The sequence below is a fragment of the Limulus polyphemus genome, unplaced genomic scaffold (genome assembly GCF_000517525.1).
Source record: "Limulus polyphemus unplaced genomic scaffold, Limulus_polyphemus-2.1.2 Scaffold1866, whole genome shotgun sequence".
NCBI classification, from domain to species: Eukaryota; Metazoa; Arthropoda; class Merostomata; order Xiphosura; family Limulidae; genus Limulus; species Limulus polyphemus.
In genome coordinates, this window is record NW_013667476.1 from 96,202 (window position 1) to 119,030 (window position 22,829).

At 30.1% G+C, this 22,829-nt stretch overlaps 1 protein-coding gene across 1 annotated transcript in view; it reads left to right on the forward strand.

Moving 5' to 3' along the window:
- The window catches only part of LOC106465200 (pleckstrin homology domain-containing family D member 1-like), a 41,484-nt gene extending 28,498 nt beyond the window's left edge, over positions 1 to 12,986 (forward strand). The window contains exons 6-9 of the mRNA XM_013925401.1: positions 4,458 to 4,499; positions 9,042 to 9,186; positions 11,037 to 11,186; positions 12,707 to 12,986. Coding sequence (XP_013780855.1) covers positions 4,458 to 4,499; positions 9,042 to 9,186; positions 11,037 to 11,186; positions 12,707 to 12,891 — 522 coding nt within the window. The 3' untranslated portion in view covers positions 12,892 to 12,986. The remainder of the gene's footprint in view (positions 1 to 4,457; positions 4,500 to 9,041; positions 9,187 to 11,036; positions 11,187 to 12,706) is intronic.
- Positions 12,987 to 22,829: the final 9,843 nt, after the last annotated feature.

A 22,829-nucleotide genomic window follows, 5' to 3' on the forward strand; every position in this document is an offset into this window, starting at 1 on the left:
AATGAACCAAAGAACATAGAATAATAACATGCAAAAAGCAGACAATTTCCTCTAACAATCACAATTTTTTTTTTGTCTTTGCAACAAGAGAAGTTACAAATTCATCCAAGCTAGCCATTGTCTTTCCCTTGAGAATGAAGCTTGTATTACAAGAGAAATTGGTGATTATCTGTTCAGAACACAACATAATATAATACATCATTTGATAGATGAAAACCTTGACTTTCTATTGGTTACAGATGATACAGGTAATGGCCATGAAAATGGAAACACTAATGTAAAGTCACTTAATAGGGTGTTGGGCCACCAAGTGCAGCCAGTACAGCCTGTTTGCACCATGGCATTGAGTCTACCAGTAGCTGGAATTCTGCAGGAGGAATGTGACACCACTGTTGCACAAGACAATCAACTCACACCTAGTTGATGGAAGTGGAAAACACGGTCCCAGGTGTCGTTCCAGAATATCCCATACATGCTCAATTGGGTTCAGATCTGGTGACTGAAAAGGCCATGCCATATGGATAACTGCAGTATCATGCTCCTCAAACCATTGAGCGACTACTTGTGTCACTAGCAGTGTGAATATTAGTTAAACAGGGTTCAAAGGCCAGTAAAGCAATAAAATTTAAGTATAAATAGATGTACACTGTTATGAGTTTAAATATATTTAGGATAAACAAATGTAGTCTCATATTACAATTTAAAGTCATTCTAGAGAGAGAAAAAGGGTAATTTAGATTTATTTCTATTTTTTATTTTTTGGTGGTTATGAAGTCAGTCAAATTTACCAACCATGTATAAAGTTAAGGTAAAGAATATAAAAGACAAAGTATAAAGTTTTACTGAAAAAAAGTGTTTGGAATTTATTTAGGAGGTTTTAGAGATTATGCAAATAAAATTTGAGATTTTTGAGATGAAGAAAAGTATTTTTAATCTTGACGTGGAAATCACTTTGCACTTGGACCAGTATATAAAAATACTATATATATATTTTTCAGCTTTAAAAAAATAATATTATATATATACAAGTCCTTCTTTTTGCCAATTGTTGAAATAAATGGCTTTTACTTATATTTCTTAATAGTATAAATATATACTATGTTGTTGTTAGGCTTAGGATTCTTCTTCAGTAGGTGTCTGTGACTTGTTAGTGATAAATTCAACAATGAGCAAACAGTGCACATTTTACTTGTTTTCAAATAATATATATATTTGGAACAAGTTAAAAGTATGTACAAAAAGTCTTCACACTATAGAGATTACAGGCATATCATAAACACTATTTATATAGTTCTCTTCTTCTTGTCAAAAGTCCACTAAGGCCTATTCAATTACTTTAGAATTGTGATTGACAAGTCAAACTATCTTCTCTATATTACTATCGTACTAGTATTTTATGTGTGATGCACTTACAGTTGTGGCACAAGTTACCGTAATTCATTTGGTCTTCTTTCTTCTGAAGATCCTCTGCTTCTTTTGTCAAAGTGTACCCAGGATGATTCAATTTCTTTAGAACCATGCTTATCTTATCTTGTTTTATACTGTTAGTTTCACTCTAACATATTAAACATCAGGCCTATGTCAGTCATTAGGCCTATCACTTTTACGGTACTTAACTTTACACCATCTATATTCTCTTTGCTTTTATCTGTCTAATACTGTCTGTCTTCCCGCTCATCTCACGCTATTTATGTCTTTATTACATAGTCATATGGCCACTTTCTATATTCTCGACACCAATTAGTTATTAACAAAACCTTCTACAATTGTCTACTTTTACCTTTTATTTTAACAAATCTTAAAAATAATAAAATATTCACTCACAAATATAAATTAATCATTAATATTTAAACCAAACAGTCTTTTATATCATGGTTATTCATGGACAACTCTTTAATAAAAATACTTCATTAAAAAATCTGATATTTTTTGTGTACAAAAGACTTGTAATGTTTACTAAAAGTTTGCCAAACTTTGTGAAGATACACAAAGCATACTTAAAGTTATAGTATGAAAACTATAATAAATACAAGAGGTTATGAGGTCAGTTGATTCGACCAACCTTGTAGTGAGAGAGTTAAACAGTAATTAAAACTAATGCTGTATATTATTGAAGTTAATATCAGATTTGAGGATTCAGCAATTGTTAATTTGGGCCAGCCACTTCATCAACAAGGAACCAACATCTTGGAGTTAAAGAACATTTTATTGAGGTCAGATTAGGAGATTAACTCTCTCACCAGGGGCAGGTCAAAGTGCATATATCATGACTTTTTAGAGTTATATCCAAAGTTTAATTAAACTACTTTATTATCAAATGTTAATATTATATAAGTTTTAAGTTCTTACTTTTAAAAGCATTATTTAATATTTGAAAAAGTATTCAATCTCCCCTAGTATGAGAATTGTGATATTTGCACTCTAGGTCTTTCTTTTTCTCTAATTTATTTACCACACCTCCTAGAAATTCAGAATTTAATGTAAGTTACTCATTATGATGTAGTTATTACTCAGGTATAACATACTTTTTATAGCCTTCAATCTTATTTGTTTATGGAGCCATAAACAAGAAAATCAGACCCACTTGCCATGTCTGCCTGTCATATCATTTCATTCAAAAATTGCCAATAGTTCTCTCTTACATCAAATGCTACATTATTTATAACCAATAGAAAGCCTAAAATTTAATCTATCAAATGATGTATTCATATTACATTGTTTCCTGTACAGGAAATTGTCTATTTTGTTTCCAGATCAAACTTTATTCCCATTGAAATCACATTGACAAATTTACCTGAATTTTTAATGTTTCTTATCGCATAGTTAGAAAGTAAAATAAATTATGATAGAATTTCTTGTTTTTCATGTGTATTCTTTATTTATTTATTATTATAAAAGTAATTAAAATGTTAAAATTAGAAATGTTTAGGTTAGATTAGAAAAGATAAAGACAAATAATAATAAATTTTCATGCGATATGCTTGTGAATAGCATGTGCATTATGTAATTAAATTGGGTAATGTGTGCTATGCTTTTGCTGAGTGATTTACATCTCATATAATGGGATTATTAGTTAGACACAGTTCAAAGTGCAGTAAAAGAAAATTTAAGTAGAAACAGATGTATACTGTTATATGCTTTAAGCTATTTAGAGTAAACGGATGTAGTTTCCTGTTACAATATGATATCATTCTAGAAAGAAATGAAGGGAACTTAGATTTATTTCATTTTTGTTTATGGTGGCTACGAGGTCAAGGTCGGTGTAAATATAGGGCAGAGAAAAGTAACAGAAAAATATAAAGTTTACTAAAAAACCTTTGAAATTTATTTACAAGGTTTTAGAGATTATGCAAATAAAATTTGATGATTTTCAGATGGAGAAAAGTATTTTTAATCTTAAGATGAAAATCACTTTGCACATGGAGCAATCAACACTTTTACTCCATATATTCATAGAGAAATCTTTAGTAAAATTACGTCATTAAAATTTTTTTTTTTGTTTACAAAAGACTTACAATGTTTACTGAAAGCTAAAGTTATAGTATGGAAACTCTACAGGTCAATTTGGGATCACAAACTTGGTTGAATTGACCTAGCCCATAGTGAGAGAGTTAACTTGAATCATTACTTATTAAATATTTCTATTTTGGAGCTTAAGTTTTCTTTGATTATAATACTAAACATACCAACTTGGTTCACTTGTCATTCTGCTGTTTCATTTAATAAAAAATCATTTCCATTTTTTAATCCTGTTTATAACTGTCAATACATACATACAGCTCTGGCGAGGATATTACTGTTGGAACGAGCCAAGAGTGAACAGTAGTAAAAGATTGAAATATAGCAGCAACAATTATTGGTCAGCTTTGTTTGGGTCTGCATGAGTGCCATTCAGGCTCATCTCAACCCAAAGAGTGTTTAAGACAAAAGCATTTGAGAGGGACAGAGAAATGATTTCAGTAATATAGTAGGATGAATTAGTTTTTTTATGATCAGTAAAATTTATACTTGTATATTGATCTGTATTTAGAATTGAAATGTTAATAATTTGTATTGCTATACCTACCCCTAGTTCAAACTGTTTATGTATATTTATATATGATTTAAAAAATGTTTACATGAGATGTTTTAACTATAAGCTCTTCAAAATTACATATACATGCCATTAGGAGTGTTTTTTGCTCTATAAATGGAGAGTAAATCTTCTATATATCACATTTTCTTTTTGATTATCACATAGGCCTCTTCTTTACTTTTATTGTTTGATAATTTACCTTAAAGCATATTTTTTTTAAATATTTAATATGATTCTTTAAAATAATTTTTACAAATGTGAGTTTTTCTATTATTATTTTGTACTTCTGCAAAGAGTACAATGTATACATATGAAATGAAAAATATGAGTAAAATAGAGTTAAGATCAATGTAAATTTACTAATTTGATTTTTACATACTAGGATTTAGAAGCACAGAAAGAAGTGACTGAAACAGAACTTAAAGTAAGTATTTTACATCAGTAAACTTCTTCCCACAACATAAACACTTATATATATTAACCAGATGTCTGTCTCACACTGTATCTTCTAAATAGTGAATTGTAGAAAATAAGTTATATATCAAAATGCTTATTTTCAAGAGTACATTACAGGAATATTATTCATTTTTTACAATTACAGAAATTTCATATCGATATCAATATTGATCCATTAAGTCTTCATATGTGCTGAATAGTCAATCTGAGAAAAAAACTTATTAAGAACAGAAATTTTTCTTTTTGTGAGGAAATTTCACAAAACAAAATGGGACTTCCTCCATTGACTGATTGAAAGAAATATTTCAAAGATAGAAACTTGGACAGAAAAAATTCCTATAGAGAGCAATGTGTTTGAGTATATATTTATTGTTGTTTGGTTTATATATATATATTAATGTTGGTAAAACATACATGCATGATTTTATTGTACCATATTGAAGAAATTGATCTGAAGTGAGTTGAATATCTCCACTTTGACACTTCTTAGAGAAATGTAACTGTCAAAAAAGCACTCTTTAGTACCAACCTTTTCTGGCACTCAGTAAAATGACAAGAAATGGTGGCATCCAGCAGAAAAAAATATCTGCAGTTACCTAGTGAACCTGAGCCCCCTGTTGTGTTGGATGCACCCATTGAATCAAAACCCAAACATTTTTGCCAACAGTGCATAGCAGTTTGTCTTCTTTCTTTAAAAACAAGTGCAATGCAATTTTTCTTATTGCAGTTGCACATGGAATGCCAAAGTACAGTTGTAAACTGTCCACAAGACAATTGTATTGCATATAAGATATGATCCAAGGCATTTGGTTAATTGTACATTTTTTATATATTCATCACTATTTATAGGGAATTTACCATTGAATTGTTTCAACAAGCATCTGCTAGTAATATGATATAGGTCAGAGTTTAATAATTTTTTTTTAGCTTATCAACCCAGCTCAAAGTTTACCAACTCAAATATTTCATGAACTGTTATACATCTTTAAAAGTTATGGTTTACATGCCAAAAGCTGGTAAAACATTAGAAACCTGTTGGCCTAAAAAACATCTAAGATTTGGATGATTTTTTCATATATTTTATGCCTATTGTTATATATTTTCTAAAAATAAAGATAAACTTGAAAATGGCAATTAGCTCTGTAGAACAAGTTCAGTATTCCTAATTTCTACTCTCATAGAAAAGTGAAAGTATTATATGTCTGATTGTTGTTCTGATCTGTGGAGCTTGCAGGAGCAGACATGTAGAGTCGTAAAGGTGAACTAGCTAAGTGCAAGTCAAATAATGATTGTTACTCAGATGTACTCGCTTGTTGACACTGTCATATGAAGATCTCAATCCCTGATAGATTAACAAAAATATATTTAAGAAATAGCCATAAAGTAACCAGTTGTTAAGAAAGTTAACAGATTTTGTAGATTTAAGAAAACTTTTCAAAAGGAGATGACACACAATAAACAGTGAAAACTTAATATAAACTTTTGGGCTATTGAATTTTTTATACTAAGGTCTTATTTTTTCAACAGTTCTTCATGAAATGAAATTCTTATAGTAACTCACCTGTTAGGAGTTTCTTTTAAATATAGAAATAAAACATTTCCAGAATTCTCTCCTAGCATGTAGCATTGAGTAAACTTCATTAATACATGAAGTTCGAGTCTGATTCTGTTACTCATGTATGAAGTGAGCTGAATATCATTTTTAGGTGTCCCCTCCCTCAGTGTTTCACTTTTATGTTTATAGACTTACAATGCTATAATTTCCTACTTTGATACTTGCGGTCAGCACAGCACAGATAGCACATTGTGTAGCCATGTGCTGAATAACAAAAAAACCCTTAAAATGTATTTAACTTTAAGTAACCATACTATTACCATTTTTAAGCTAAGGTATAAGCAGTTAGGGTTAGAAAACATCATTTAAGGCTCTAAATTGAAAAATTTTGTTAAAGCATGGTTATCAGGCCAAGTGAGTAATCTGTTTGTTAATTGTGATTTGGCTCAGAATAAAAAAGTGTTCGTTTCGAAACAAAACTGTTTCTTTACTCAGTGGAATTTGGAAGATATTAAATATTGGGGATGGGGATAGTGCCTAGACATGTCCTGCAGTCACAATGTACTTAACTAGTAGCATGGCCTACCCTACAATATAGAAATTATAGTTTTTTATAAAATGCCAGAGACACCATGCAATAAGACACTTATCTATCTCTCTGAAACATAAAATAATTTAAAATATTTGAGGTGGTAAAAATATATAGTCTTCCACTGTTATTTGAATTAAAAAAAGAACTAAATAATACACAATGGGATCATAACATAAATAAGTAATAACCACAAGGCAACAAACACACAAAAAACTGTTTTGATTTCACAACTACGTCCACCCAGTTTATTGGATCTTTGACTGTGTGTCATTGTGATTACCATACCAGGCACAGTAAAATGTCTCATTAGATTGTGAATACAGTAAAAAAATATATTTAATACTGATTTTGCTTGTCAGCTCCTGTGTTCTTTATTAGAAAAATAATATAATTTCTGACCTTAAGTGAATGAAAGAATATATTACTTAACTCTTGTGTTGCTTGACCAGGTGCATCCTGCCCAAACATTAGAATTTCTCCATTACGTTGTTCTTCCACACTCTTTTTAACTATTTCCCAGTTGTAATTTATTCAATAAAAATTGTAATTTATTTAATTTCCTGCATAAAAATGTTTAAAAATTAAAAATTTTGGGTTTTATTTCACCACACTCCAAATAAAAACATCAGTGTTTTAGTGTATTACAGCCATGGATGAAAGTTCACCATCTGTAGATGGAAATCCCTCAATGTGGCCTTTCCCAGGCATGATTTAAGTGAAATAAAGACATTTTGCACTTTACTTCCAACACTGTTCTAATCTTTATTAGTCTAAACGTCTAACCATTTTAATTTATGCAAGGAATGGGTTATAACTGGTTAATTCAGTGATATGTTTTTTCTTGTGCAACTGAGACTTTAAAAATTAATTGGATATACGTGTGTAAGGTTTGAGCATTAACATTTAAAAAATTTAATTAGCCTTGTGCGATTATCAGATTGGTCCATCAGGTAACAAGACAAGTTGTGGTTCCTGAATTTTCTTTATCTAGAAAGTCAATTTAAAATTGAATCATGAAAGTTGTACAAAATGGCTCATAATGTATCTGAGAACATGTACAACCCCAGAGCTTTTGGGGCCATTTAAGCCTCCAAAGCTCTAGCTTCAGTCAAAATGATCATTGTATACTTTCACCCATGAATACAGCACTCAAAGCCCCTGAGAGGAAAGTCAAAATACATTTGAACAAAACACTGCCAATTTGGAACTTGTAACTTCAGTACAAGTGTAGTTTTATCAATTTTAGCCAATCACTGTTTCACAACTTTGGTTGTAATGGTGTGATGTAATTTCATATATTGTAGCTTTGAGAAATAAAAGGCTAATGATATAAATAGTAATGAAAGCTCGTTTTCTGTTCTTTTCAAATGTGTAGCCTAATATGGCTTCCAGATCATTGGAGAATTGCATAACTTGTTTCTATGTTTCTAGAAGTAAAGATGTTTGTGAGCGAATTCCACCATATTTGCAGTCCTGAATTGTTTGTTTTGAAGCTTGTCAAAAGCTTCCCTTATCATTGTATACTTCATTTGGACTACGAAGCTACAGTATGATAGGAAAAGAAATGTTTTTCATAACACCTGTTGAGATGGGCTTACTAAGATGATTTTGTGTTCAGTTATTTCAAGTTTCCTTTTGCCAACAAGGCTGCTGTTTATTAAGCCTTCTTTGTGGTAGGCCTTGTCAGCCTAAGAAACTGCTTGAATGGGTAAAGAAAATCACCGAAAAGAAATCTAAAAAGTATATGCAAGTAAATGTAAAATGGAGTTAAACCTTATTACATACATTAAATTAAACCTTCTAATTAATGATTTAGAAAAATCACTTGCTAATAATTTTTATTGTACACCAGTGACTGCATGTGATATTTTTCAAATCAAAACAAAGATAGAATATACTGTTTTGTAGAATAAAAACTTGAATAGAAAACTTTATAATTGTAGGAATACATAAAACACTGTAATTTGAAATCTAAGCATTTTTTAATATTTCAAATCTAGAGTTCATAATAATACTCCATATAGAAATGATATGTTTTATTTTGCTTTGATGCAGAAGCTGCATAACCTCTAGAAAGCTTAGAGTTAGTTTCAAAAAATTTCATTCAGAAGTTTTATTTTTTTTAAATGCAATAAAACAAACCATACAAGAAGAGCATCTAGTCAATGTACTCAGGGTTTGAGTGTTAAAATATATATTACTACCAATATATGTGTTTTATAAAGTCATGGAGATAGTTTTATTGTTTTAGTAGTCAAGGGATATTTGTGATATGCAAACTGTATAGCTCAATAATGAACAATGATTAGTTAAGAGCCTTTTTTGTGTTATATGATAATATAAAATGTAATATTGTTATTCAGGAGGAAATTATAGCTCGTATGTCAGCAGAGCGCAAACTTAAGGAAGCAGAAGAATCTTTACAACGATTAGAAGTAGGTTTAAAATGTGATTCCACTAGTGTGCTGATGAGAGAAAAGCTTCTACCTGATGTGAAGAACTTAAAAAGTAAGTATTTAATCATACTAATTTATAAAGGGACTTTCTGTTTGTTTTTTTTTATAAATGTCTAACATAAACACAGAAAATTTTTGCATCTTCTTTCAATTTTCTAGAGTGGTGGTGATTATCATTTGTGCTAATAAGCTAATTTTTATTTCTGACAATATAGCCAGTAACTATATTCACAAAGGTTATGAAAAGTAAAAGTATAAAATTTTAATATTCACGATTTAAACATTTGAAAGGAGTCTATTCATGTATTTAAAAAAAAAGAAAAATAATAACCATGTAACTATCAAAATATGAGAATATGTGTTCCATACTTTTGTATCACATAATTTAAATAAGTGTGAATCTAAGATAATTTTTGAAGTACAGAAAATGTTTTTATAATGAAGACTTAAGTTTCAACTGAGATGAAATAGAATTGCTAGGATTACTGTGTGTGGTATTAAGGATAAAAATAATTCCTCTTTAAACTGTCTTCAGAACATAAACAAAAGTGGTAAGATTATGGGTATATAGTATGTAACAAAAGGTAAAATGAAAATTAAAGAACAATTTTCTTTCTAAATTATTTGTCAATTTTTGAATGAAGAGGGGATTTTTAATACAATAAAAAAAGTTAAATGTTACCCAGAATATTGTCAAAATGTATTTGAATATGCATACCACAGAGCTGGAGAATCAGAATTGTGGTCTTTAAGTACAAACTCCTAGACATGCATATCCATAAATGATTTAAAAAAAACATTTTATACAAATTAGTTTATATTTAAATTAAACTAGTTAAGAGAATGAATTAATAATATAATTTGATGATGTGAAGGTGTATTGAATATATAAAGAAGTGGGATCTCATATAACAAGCAATAGGAAAAACAGAGCTTTAAGATATTGCAAAGGAGTTAATTGATATCTAGAATGTAATATAAATGTTTAGAATGTATAACTACATGATTTAAATATTGGAGAGAGAGCAACAGAAGTAACTTAAGCTGAATATCTTATTGATTTAGTTAACATGGATTAGTTATGGTGAAATTGTTGAATAGTTTGATTTTTTCTTAATCTTTCATCAACATGTATCTGAAATAACTATTGTAGATCATATGTAGAACCTCATACATTCAATAGAATAAGTTATGAAAGTGTTTTAGAGCACTATAGTATAACTGTATGGATAATTACTTTGCAGCTGTATGTATAGATAAGAGAATTTCATGAAAGATGGTTAATGCTGATGTTGCTGGACAGTGTCTTCACAATATGCAGAAAGAGATAAGTTGTACAGGTATACCATACTTTAAACAAAGAGAGATAAATAATTGGGTTAAGCATTGCTGGCTTGTGTGTGTGTGTGTCCAATATATTTCAGCCTATTCGTTCTTATTAGCTCCCCAGTGGCACAGCGGTATGTCTGTGGACTTACAACGCTAGAAACCGGGTTTCGATACCCCTGGTGGGCAGAGCACAGATAGCCCATTGTGTAGCTTTGTGCTTAATTCCAAACAAACAAACCGTTCTTATTAAGTCCATTGATAATTATTATAGTCAGAAAATAGAACCATAAACCACCTTCATATTTTTCTAATTTAGCAAAGTACAACAAAAATAAACTTAAATGAAATAACGACCTGTATCTCCAGAATGTAATTTTATTAGCTCAATATTTTGCTATTACAGCTTCATCAGGAGCTATCAATTTCCTACCAGTTCACTAATCCAGTTGAATGTAAATGGAAACCAATTACATTTTGGAGATATAGGTCGTTATTTTATTTACGTTTATAAAAATATCTTGTAATAAACTCCAGTTAAATAAAGTTAAGAATAAAAATAAATGTAATTTTCAGAATATTTTGAGCACATTGCTGAAGAAGCCAGGATTGATGCTGACAAACCATTTATAATGAAAAATGCTATCTTAGCACGTAAAGCCTATATTCAGCGAGTTAGAACTCTTCGTCTGAAAAGTGCAAGAGAAGAAAAAGAACGATCTTTTGGTAAGTTTTCTGAGTAATTTGTATGAATATGTTTTAAGGTTGACATTTATTTGAAAAAAGAATAGCAACTGGGTAGAGGAAAAGGAGGAAAGAATTAGTATAAAAAACACATTTATTGTTTTAAATATATTGCTTAGTACTGTTTATATGTATAGTAGTTAATTGTATATCCTACAGTTTACTAATTTAGCATTAATATCAGTCATTTTCATAAGCCACATTAACACTAATAACTAGCATGGCCTACTGGTTTGGATGCTTAACTCACAATCTGAGGGTCACGAGTTTGAATCCCCATCTCCAGACATGCTCGTCCTATATGGTTGGTGAATGGGCCAGCAATCTGGGTATAAAGATTCTTGGCTTACAAAAATACCAGCTGAGCTAAATTAGTTGGGATTGATGTTGTAACAGAAAAAATAAAGTGTTCACAATGTTTTAATAAATCATGTGTATGTTTTTAAAAAAAAACGTGTTTGTTTAGACCATCAAAATTTTGAAGCTCTCATTTGCTTCTGTCATAGCACTGGGGTAATTTTGCCAGCTTTATTTCCCTCAGTTGTGTTTGGCTTCTTCTCAGTCTTTGTTGTGCTTCACTCCTTTCTCTATTGTTCCTGAAGCTTACAATACAATGTATTTAACTAGAAGTAAAGTCTGATTTCTTGAGTCTTATTATATGACTGTCATTTGCATATCCATTTCTAAGATTGTTACTGTACCCTATGCATGTAATTACCTGATATCATTCTAATGGAACTTTATTGAAGAATGTGAAACATTTTTTTCTACCACATGTATGTCCATCAATGCTGATTGGATTAAGATTCTCTTTAAGGGAAGTAGCACATGAATCATGTCAGCTTATCAGGTGAATGAAAGTGTACATTTATGAAATTATATACCAATTTGACCAGTAAAAAAGATCAATTTAAGTTCTACATCTTAACAGATAGTCAGAAGAATAACAAATAACAGTGATAGAAACTTCTATTTCATTTCAAATAACAATGCTAATTTTTTGCTCATTTAAATGTTTGTGTCTTCTTTTTAGATGTTTATTTTACTGCTTTATTTGTCTGTTCCTGTTTTTGCATATCAGCAGTATCTATATCCTTTAACAAAACAAGACCAGTAGTTGGTGTACCACTTTTACATAATTCTAAACCAGTGTGTCATTTAAGTAGAATAAACTTCTTTTAAACCTTACTAAAACATCCTCTATTTCATTTATCAATTACAACAGCTGTTTATTTAGAACATTGTTTCACAAACATGTAATGAAACATAAAATGTGATACATAATGCATTTTATAGGGTGCAGTCTTTTCCTATTTCATTTATGACATTATAGGTTCATTGTTTCAAATTTGTAACCAAAATATCTTTCGTATTTCAAAAACAAAAAAGAAGCAAATTCTTTAATGTAAAGAATAGAGTCACAAACTAAATATTTAACTGATACATTTGTAAATACATTTCCCTTTTAATGAATAATCTCAATATTTCTTTTGTGTTTCCAGCTAATATTTTTCCAGAACAAACATCTTCAGACTGTCGACTGCGAAGAACCCAGTCTGTGTCTCTAACAAATACTGCACAACAGAAAATCAAGACATTACACAGGACGATGTCTACTCGAGCAGCTCGAACTTCTCTACCACCATTACGGGATCTTGGGAAATCTTTTCCACCCCTGAAAGAATAGAGAAATAGTTGTGCAATCTTTTATATTAATCTTTGAGGTTTCAGGTTATTAATGTATATTAAATAACAGGGCAAAAAATAACAAAACACTTATAATAAAAAAAAAAGTAAAAACTAATGTGTACAGAAAAAAGTGATTTCAAACAGTGTCTTCCTTGGTAAAGATGCCTATGAATACTATTTTACTAATAAAGAAAATATTTTCACAAGATACTAGAAACATTTACATAATCTACCCTAATGGGTATTTCATTTAACTATTTTAATCATGCAATATATTTTATCCATAACTGCATTCTAGAAGTGTTGCTAAAAAAATCTAAAGGAAACCATTTTTTTATCTATTTTTTTAACTATAGAGAAAGAGAAGGTGAATTATTGCAGATGTAATGTCATATATGCATTTTTTTATAAATCCACACCACAAAATAGTGTTATCAGTAGCCTTCCTTAAGACATTAATTGTTAAAATTGTGAATGAATGGGGTAACTCTCATATTCAGTCAATTACATGAATAAGTGAATATAGTGATTTCTCATTGTGTGATAAGCATAGATTACAGAGAATATGATTCTGTTACACAGTCCTTTGAAAGTTTTAGTATTGAGAAAACAATTTAAGTGTTTTATCACATTCTTCAGAGAGAAGTATTAGAGGAAATATCAGGAATAAAAATAATGTTTAAGACCTGGTTATAAAATGAATATTTAGTAATCATGTACTGTATTTTATGCATGTTATTTCAGATGGTCTTTATACTTTCATTCCATACAAATGTTACACAAGTCATATAAAGTGCAACATAACAGAACAGATGACTAGTTTTAAATACTTAGTATTCAGTTAGTAATTGAGTAATTACTGTGTTGGAAAGGATCTGTTCAAGATTAAGAAACCATTCATTGACTGAAATTGTTGTGAATGACACCTCTAAACTAGTTATGAAGCCTCAGATAACTATTTAATTAAGCATAATGATAAAGCAATATGTAATCTTCTGCTTCCTTTCATGATTTCTATTATAGAAATACCAATTAGATTCTGAATAATAGTTTGTAAGCTTTATTGAAAATGAAAACAAAATTATTTTTATGAACCTTTGAAATGCAATTTATAAAACCAAGCACATAGTATGGCATTGTTTTAATAACCTGTCAATGATCTCGGCCCCAGTAACTTCTTTGTTCAATAGATTTAGTGGTTTTATTTTATATGTGTTGATATTTTAAACGTTTTTCTCTGTTACTATTTTCATTATGACTGGAACCAATATACCTTGGTCTTGTAGCTCTCAGAACTACATATCTATGGGAACAATTATGAACCAGTACTCAGCAGTCTGAATCGTTCTTCCCTGTATAAATTGTGATAAGGTGTGTGGGAGTACAGTAAGAATAGTCTAAATTCTTGCATATCAGAGATTTTTCTCTGACTTTGTGTGAATAATTTACTATTAAGTAGAAAGTGAGACTTCCTTTGTGTACACTAACCCAGTAGGTGTGTAGTGAGATACAGCAATTACATTTGCTTGTCAGTGTTCACTAATGATTTAATGTATTTGATACTTTATATGCATATCAATATCATTGTGTTATATAGTTATCTTGTGAATTCAATGAACTCATTTTATCAAAGACACCTGTCTTAAACTGATTTATATACAAATAGGAAGCTGTTAAAAACAGTAGTAAATTAAAGATATTCTGCCAACAGGTGCATGTGGTCAGTGTTATCCTTTAGCTTTGTGATATACATGTGTTCTTTGCAGCAAATCAAACCCAATATAAGTTCTAGTATTTTAAAGTCAGTGAAATTCCATTAAAATCTCACCTGAGTAGGTAGCTAACCCTGATTCCTTGATTCTAATGTTTCTTTTGATTTCTGTCAGTGGTAATTAATGATAATAATAAACTTTGCAAATGAAAGCAGGTAAGCCTAGGGTTGACACATCTAATGGCTAAGTAAAAACATCTAATGAAATCAAACTATTCTTCTGCATCCAAGTATCAGACTCACTGGTCACCAGAAGAGTCACTAGAATAAAGTAGCAAGTTGTATTATAATATTACCTCTTTTTCAGTTCTTCTTCTTTGTTTATATTTTAGTGTATTTAAATAATCTTAGGTTTAAAAATGTTTTGCAGATAGAAGAATTCAGGTTGTTTCCTTGTAACAAAATGATTTCACATAATGGTCTGTCAAAAACTTTGTCAGTTTTTAGGATTACTTCAAGCAGTCAGTATTCTAGTATTTTATGGTATATAAGTGTGACAGCTGACTTCAATATACATTTAAGCTCAAACAAAAGATGATTCCACTTTTTGGAGCATTATATATATATATATATATATATAAACAGTTTAGCAATTTTGTATATAAATATATTTATATATATATACTTACACATTAGACTTTCTGGTAATATTTGTATATTTAGTGCTCTCATAAACACTGTTTAAGATATTTTACTGGTGTTTTCAAAAGTTGTATATTATTTTCAGAATGTTTACCATTTCCATTTTGCTGAGAATTACATTCATTTTTAATAATGAAAAACATTCCTTGGAAAAGACTTGATCTGAAAAGCTATTCAGTATGATACAAGGCAGATATTTTCAGATATGTTAATAAACAGTGACTGTTCTTGAGTTTTCACCAGAACAAATATAGGAACATCCATTGTATTTAAATTAGTATATGTAGTATGTAAATGTAAATTGTCACTGCATTGTCAAGCATATAGTTTAATTGTTTCTTTTGATGATGATAAGAGTGCATTAAAGAAAACGGAAATCCATAAGGATTGATCTCTGTGATACTTTATGAATAGATTAGGTTCAAAATGAAATTCCTTTAAAAGTATAAATATTGTTCAAGAGTTTGCAATAAAATGTTTTGACTATCATAAGGTTTTTCTTTATTGTTGCTTATCAGGTAATGTAAATATTTTCTTCATCAAAGGACAATTTTTTGTCGAATGAGGTTTAGGAAAACATCATCTTACAAAACGTCAGAAAACAACAGTAGAATTTCAATGTGTTTTTTTTTCATTTAAAGCAAATATTTTTTTAAAGTTAAACTTTACTAGTTCATTAAATGGTGTATGATTTTTTGTTTTTTATAAGGAATAAGCTATTAAAGTTGTATAATACATAATTTTCTTATTACTTGTTATGTAGATTCAATGAAGTATATAATTACTTGTATAGTCTTGTTGGAAAGAATAGACGTTTAAAATGTTACATGATCACTAAAACTGCTGAGCTATGAAGGACAAAACTCTTCCAGAAAATTGCAAAATTACACTCTGTGTTCATGTTTTTAAATGCCGTTTATTTCAGTTTTACGTCATTAATTGATGAAAATGTTTTAGAAATTAGTTCTTGAAATCAGCTTCAAAATATTTTTAAAAGCATATGATCTTGTCACTAGGTGTACACCTCAAAAAATGGCAATTCAGTTAGTTTAATGCATTATTGGTAGTAGATACTGTCTTGCCAAAAGTATCCAGTCATGTAATCGTATAGGAAGTGTCTAGTGTTCGTTATCCTAGCACAGAGTACAATTACCTTTGACCTAGATAACTGCTACTGTACTGCAAATGGTTCTGTCAAGGAGGCTTGGGTTGATAAAACTAATACAATCTGTTTTCATTACCATTTCTAAAGCTTGCCAGTTAGTAAGGGCTTGTAGGTTGTGGCCTAACCTTTTGAATTAAATACCCTCTAGATAGTCTCAAATATATATAGTATAGGGTTAAAATATGGGCCCTGGAGTATACAAACCCAGATTGTTGATATTGTAACTTTCAAATGGGTCATATATGCTTTGTGAAGCATGGTAGTATTCAGCCGGATTTAAAACTTTGGTTTATTGGCCATTAAACTCCTCCATGACACCTTGGAACTGTTCATCTAAGATTTCTTGTTATTCATAGGCACTCAGACATGCACTTATTTCACAGGTAGGTTTCAAAAGCAATCTACACCATAATACTTTCAACAAAACCTTTGTCATTTGGTACAAGGTATTTAATATTAATGTTCACTTATTGTCCTTCAGACCCACAGTTCATCACTTTGAAAGTGGATGAAGCAGATATCTCCATTATGCATAATGATTTTTAAGCATTCTTTTGGGTGATGTATGGTTTGTGTGCCTCTATCCTTCCAAAATGCACATACTCATGGAGAGTATGCAGAAAAGACCACATCTATGGTTCCTGTTAAGTGTGGCCATTTTTGGTACTAACAATTTCTTGAAAAGATGATTTCTGAAACATTTACAAAATTCTGTCACATATTAGCAGCATTATTGGGATGACCTGAGCATTTTTTAAATGTTATAGTATTTGGTTCCTGATATTTTTGGCAAATTTCATGCACAGTAAGTTAATAGTTTCCGAGCATTGTGATTATTTCTTGTATCGAATTCCCAGACTTCCAGGAACATAGAACCTTTTCTCCTCTAATAATCACGTAACTCATGACTTTTTGTCACCTTGCACCCACCTGAATAGTGCTAACCTACCGTATGTCCATACTTGGTGTGTTTTCTTGCACCATATACTGGATTGTCCATGTCGTTAACATTTTTTTGGTGGAGCAGCGTTTTTGCTTTATATAAAAAAAAATATGCATTGCTTGAACAATTTTTTTAAACTTACTCATTTCTTTAAAAGATTCAAAGCTAAAACGAGTTTGCATCTACAAAAGTCATGTTGTTTTCTGGTTCCCGCTTAGTTTTCTGATTCATCTTCACATTTGTCATGATGTTTAATGTGGTTTTTCGTCTTGTGTATTTAATACAATGTTATATTCGTTAATTAACTTATAGACAATCAAGTACAGAAAGTTTTGACTGTTGTGTAAAATTAAAATTACATTTGATATGAAGTCATTTACATGAATTTTGTTTCAGAAAGAAAAATGAAATTTTATGTAAATTTTGTATTTCTTTAATCATTGATTTCCGAATTGTTCTGATTAATGTTTTCTCTTCTGTCGTAACATTAATCATGAATATATTAACTGCAATTAGATTGTGTTTGAAAACAATAGTGCTTATTAATTTAACTGTACGTTTATTTTGTTTTTATCGTACAGTGTTTTAAAATAGAACATAAACACTGGAATGGAAATCGGTTTAGAATTTTAAGAGTTAGGCCCCCATTGATTTTATCTGTAAATAATACAGCATTGTACATTTCTTTTTGTCTGTGGTGTGTGTTAGTGTAAACACACACTCGCAAACAAACACAAAAAGTGAAATATCGATAAAAGAATATTGAATGTTATAAACATAACTTCAGCACGGTCACAGTTTTCTTGTGACAACTTCTGAATATTTTATAGATTAAAGTACATACAACAAACCGTTTCGGTCATATATAGTATCCATTAGAGAAAAAATAAAAGGAAACGTTTGATTTAATTATTGATCTGTTGATAGAAAGATGTTTACTTATGAGGTATTTTTGAAATAGACCCTTTTTTTACCGTTTAGGGTGTAGTTTCAATAACCGTTTCATACTTTTTAAATTATGTTGAAGAATCCGTTTTTGGTTTTTGTTTAAGATCAACGGTAATTGCAGATGCAAGGCTTAACAATACCAAGGAACGAGTTGCATTTACAGTGTTAATATTTTAAACGAAAGTTCTTTATTTTAATTTGGTCTATCAGCACCTTATAAATTATTCATAATAATAACTCGTAACACTTCATTTTAATGATAAAGAATATGTTGTTTAAAGCAGTTTTGTATTTACAGATGTAGACGTAGCGTAAGTAAAACAATTACACAAAATGTGTTCATACAGTAAGAATGAAACGTTCCTGCTTTTTCGTACATTTGGCGACAACTAACACGAAGATAGCTGAATGCCGCAAATAAAATGAAGACGTTTTTGTTTTATCTGTTAAAAGAAAACTGTTTTGAGTCACTTTTCCCATGTGATTCAGTATGTTGGTTAAATTATGTACAGTATAAAGATTTCAGGATAGTTTATCTAGAATAAATGTTGATATATATTTCGAAAATAAGCCATACTTAAGCAAATTTCAGAGATTATTGTGGAGAACCGTATAGAGTTTGAATATATACTAAAATTCTGGAAGTGTTTTTTTCTTCTTCTATTTTTAGATTTAACAAGAAACTATTAATGGTATTGTTATTGTTACTCGGAATGTATTATCTATGTAAGAAATCATATCATGTTATAACATATTTTAAAAATGAAATTTCAAATCAATTTACATTCAAAAGATGTTTGATTAGTTTTACAAATCACGCACTTTTAAATCTGCCAGAACTAAATAATTCTATTGTAACTTCTTACAAAGTGCCTTGATAGTTAAATAAATTGTTGAACAATGGGTTTCATAACGTTGATATTGTTAACGTGGTTTTTCTGTACTATTGAAACTTTAAACAGCACAGTTACGCAAAAACCTTTATCATCAAATAACTGAAATTTAGAATTTCAAGATCTTGGTACGAAGATTGTATATGAACAACTTTTTTAAAGTTACTAATAGTATTTAATGTGTTAAAAATCTTAGATGAATGTAATACTGTAGTTGCTAGTTTTTTTTACACAAGTGTAGTTGGCACAGAAGACAAATTTTTATTGTGAAATTTTGTTAATTAAATATTTTTCAGTTAAATAGAATGGAAGTGTTTGCTCGTTATTTTTGTAAAGATGTATATCCATAAACATCTTTGAAAGTTAAAAAATAAAATTCGGTATTATTGTAAACACTGATAAGTAAAATATTTAGCATTGTAATAATTTATATATTTAGCATATACAAATATTGACTCATGATCGTGTAAGACAAAAAAAAAGAGTACATAAAATCAAAGTTCACTTTGTTTCAAATAATTGAAGTTATTAACAATTTATATATACGAAAATGTGTTACTGTGAGCTAAAAAACCAAAGTGAACTTTTAAGTTTCTCTCCCCCTCCCGTTTTTAATATCATTTTGACCATGAAGCAACATCTTATACTATGACGCCTTTGAAAAAACATTTCTGAAAATAACTGATATTTTTTATGTTTTACTTACACACTTCATAAGCCAAATTAGCTCAAAAGTCGTTTCAAGTTAGTTTGAAGCGTCGAAATCCATAATGTAGTGTGGATATTATCCACTAGCCGGCAGCACCATAAAGCTAGCGGGACAGTTTACCACAAATTATTAAGGGCTCCTCAACTGATAAGTGGCCTGTTGATTATCATCAAAAAGTTATGATATAAATGACAATAACTAAATTCAATATGGGGAGGGGGCGGTAACATCGTGAAACAATTTCTGATTAAGACGTGCAAAATATTTGTATGATAATTATGTCGAAATACATGACCAACACAATAAGCACTTAACGGAACTAATATGTATATTATATTTTGAAAAACACTTATGTGCGTTTGCTGTCACACGAACATTTAAAAAGTTTTATAACTACTACAATATTCTACTATTAAAGTAATATTCAAAGAGTGAAATTTGTGCAATATACTAACAAATACTTCTGGTCTGCTTACTCTTAAAGTTTTTCTCATTTGGCCTCCTTGAAAAACAATTAAAGAGCTCTGGCCTTCAGGTTGGTAGTGCTACTACTTCGTTATATAATATATTAAACACGAAGAGGGGTAATGTTATTTGTTACTCTGTAATTTAACACTAAGAACTGTTTTCTACAAGTTTTTGAAACCCACGAAGCATTAACAGCATTTTAGAAAGCAACAAACAACATATTTAAAAAATTAACTGTTAACCTAAAGGAAAATCGACGCAGTTGCTGTTTTTTTAAGAGTACATTTTTCAAGTTGAAATATTTCATTACTGTGTGTTCTTATCGAATAAATTAAAAAAAAGAAGAAAAAACCGGGATTAGCGTATGATAAGCGTGGCAGGTGCGGAAAGCAGGATCCAAGAGTTTGAGACGTGACGTTGTTCAACATGCTTTGCACTTACTGTGTGCTCGTTATGAAATTGGCAGTCAGTTCTGTTATTTTGGTTCAAGGAATAGAAATAAGTCCCTGTGGCAGCAAGCGCTACTGGATAGTTATCGTCCCTTTGGTTAGTAGTTCAAAACTAGGGACAGCTATGCCTGAAATCTTATGGTCGGTGTCTTGGCCGTTTATCCCAAGTGGTGTAAGGTACTGTTCATGGCAATAATTCCATTCTATTTCCTGGAGGAAAAAAACGATATTTATCATTTTTACATATCATAATTTCAGCATTGTGTAAAATGTCACAACTTGGACAAAGTTATAAAATTATTTTCTGTAGAATTTGGTTTCAACAATAGTCTAGAACAACGATATACGATTGTGCTATCAGTGGTCACAATTAACTTAAAATTTAGTTTTGGAAACCATAGAAAATTTATCGTGTGTAAATGTCATATCAGAAGTAACCTTGAGGGCTTATAACGTTAAAAGTTTGGGTTCAATCTTTGGTCTGGTCAGTTGGACATTTAATTGTGCATCCGTGCACTTAAACAATAACAAATTCGATTGCGTTGTGACAGCATTAAATGAAACCACTTCTTTACTCGCCTTTTCAACCAGAAATAGTAAACAAAAAAATCCTACATTTAGGCAGGCAAAAATTGTCTCCTATGTTTCTGTCAAGAAAACTGTGTTCATTGTCTTTAACATGAATGCTTTGCTCTAAAGCTCTGCACACTTAAGGCATAAAATTTAATTAGTATGATCGACAGTCGTAATGTGTAACTTCAACATGCTTAAATGATAATCGCTCAGTACTTTTTACATGACATGATGTATTTATTTTTTCGCCGCTTATGGTTAAATGAAGAGGAATTTCTGTTGAAGAGGCTTCATAGAAGGGGTGTATCCCTGTTAGTAGTTAATTCTTCAGTATTCTTCACAGGACATAATCGTCTACAGCATTGATTGATGTCTTATTCCCCAGTTTCTGGCGAGAGCAGGAATTTCTAAAAAGCTCTATCTCTTCCTTTTTAATTCGATCCTCGGGGTTAGGGCAGTTTGGGAAAATCCATCTTGCATCATTAATTATCACTAGGTTAAGGCAAAAAGACATTCATCAAGCCGCCTTTAAAACGCTATGCTGGTGTTTTAATATCTTGTTTACTGTCAGAAAGTTTATATAGTATATTTTTATATAGATTCTTGTTGTTCATCAGTACCCTTCAAGATGTGAAGAAGAAATAAAGTAAAAAAAAATTATCTCTCTTATTTTTTATCAAACTCGCTTACTTATGAAAATATCGCCATTTATTCGAAAAAAACTAAAATTGATCTAATCTGTAACCTGTTGTTCTGAACAAATGCTTTAAAAAATCTACAGGAATAAATAATAACTGTCAATAAAAATTTCGCGGAAGTTGTATATCCTATGTGTGTGTGTGTGTCTGAATTCCATCGTTCTTTTATTGGTTTACAATAGAGATAGCTTTCTGTCTGACTCTGGTTTATTATTTAAATAGATTTAGAATGTTGCTATTTTTTTTCGTACTCATATTTTTGTGCGGATTATATTTAATGACATAGCCTGGAAACAGATATTAGCCGTGATCCATATTTTTTTACATTTAGTACCCGTATAACAACAATATTGGGCATATTAAACAACAAACAGAAACTAGCTAAACTCGTTTTCTGAAATTTATTATTACTTTAGCAGACATTAGCCATGGCCCGTATTCTGATGTTTATTCTTCATTTAACAATAACATGTTCAACAACAACTAGATATCGCCAACATTCTGATATTATTTCTCATTTAACAATAATAAACAACAAACAGACATTGGCCATCACTCATATTCTGACATTTATTTCTCGTTTAACAACAATATTGGACTCATTAAGCAACAAAAATACTAAAAATGAAAAATTCTAAAATTTATTCATATTACAACAATATTGGGTATATTATTAC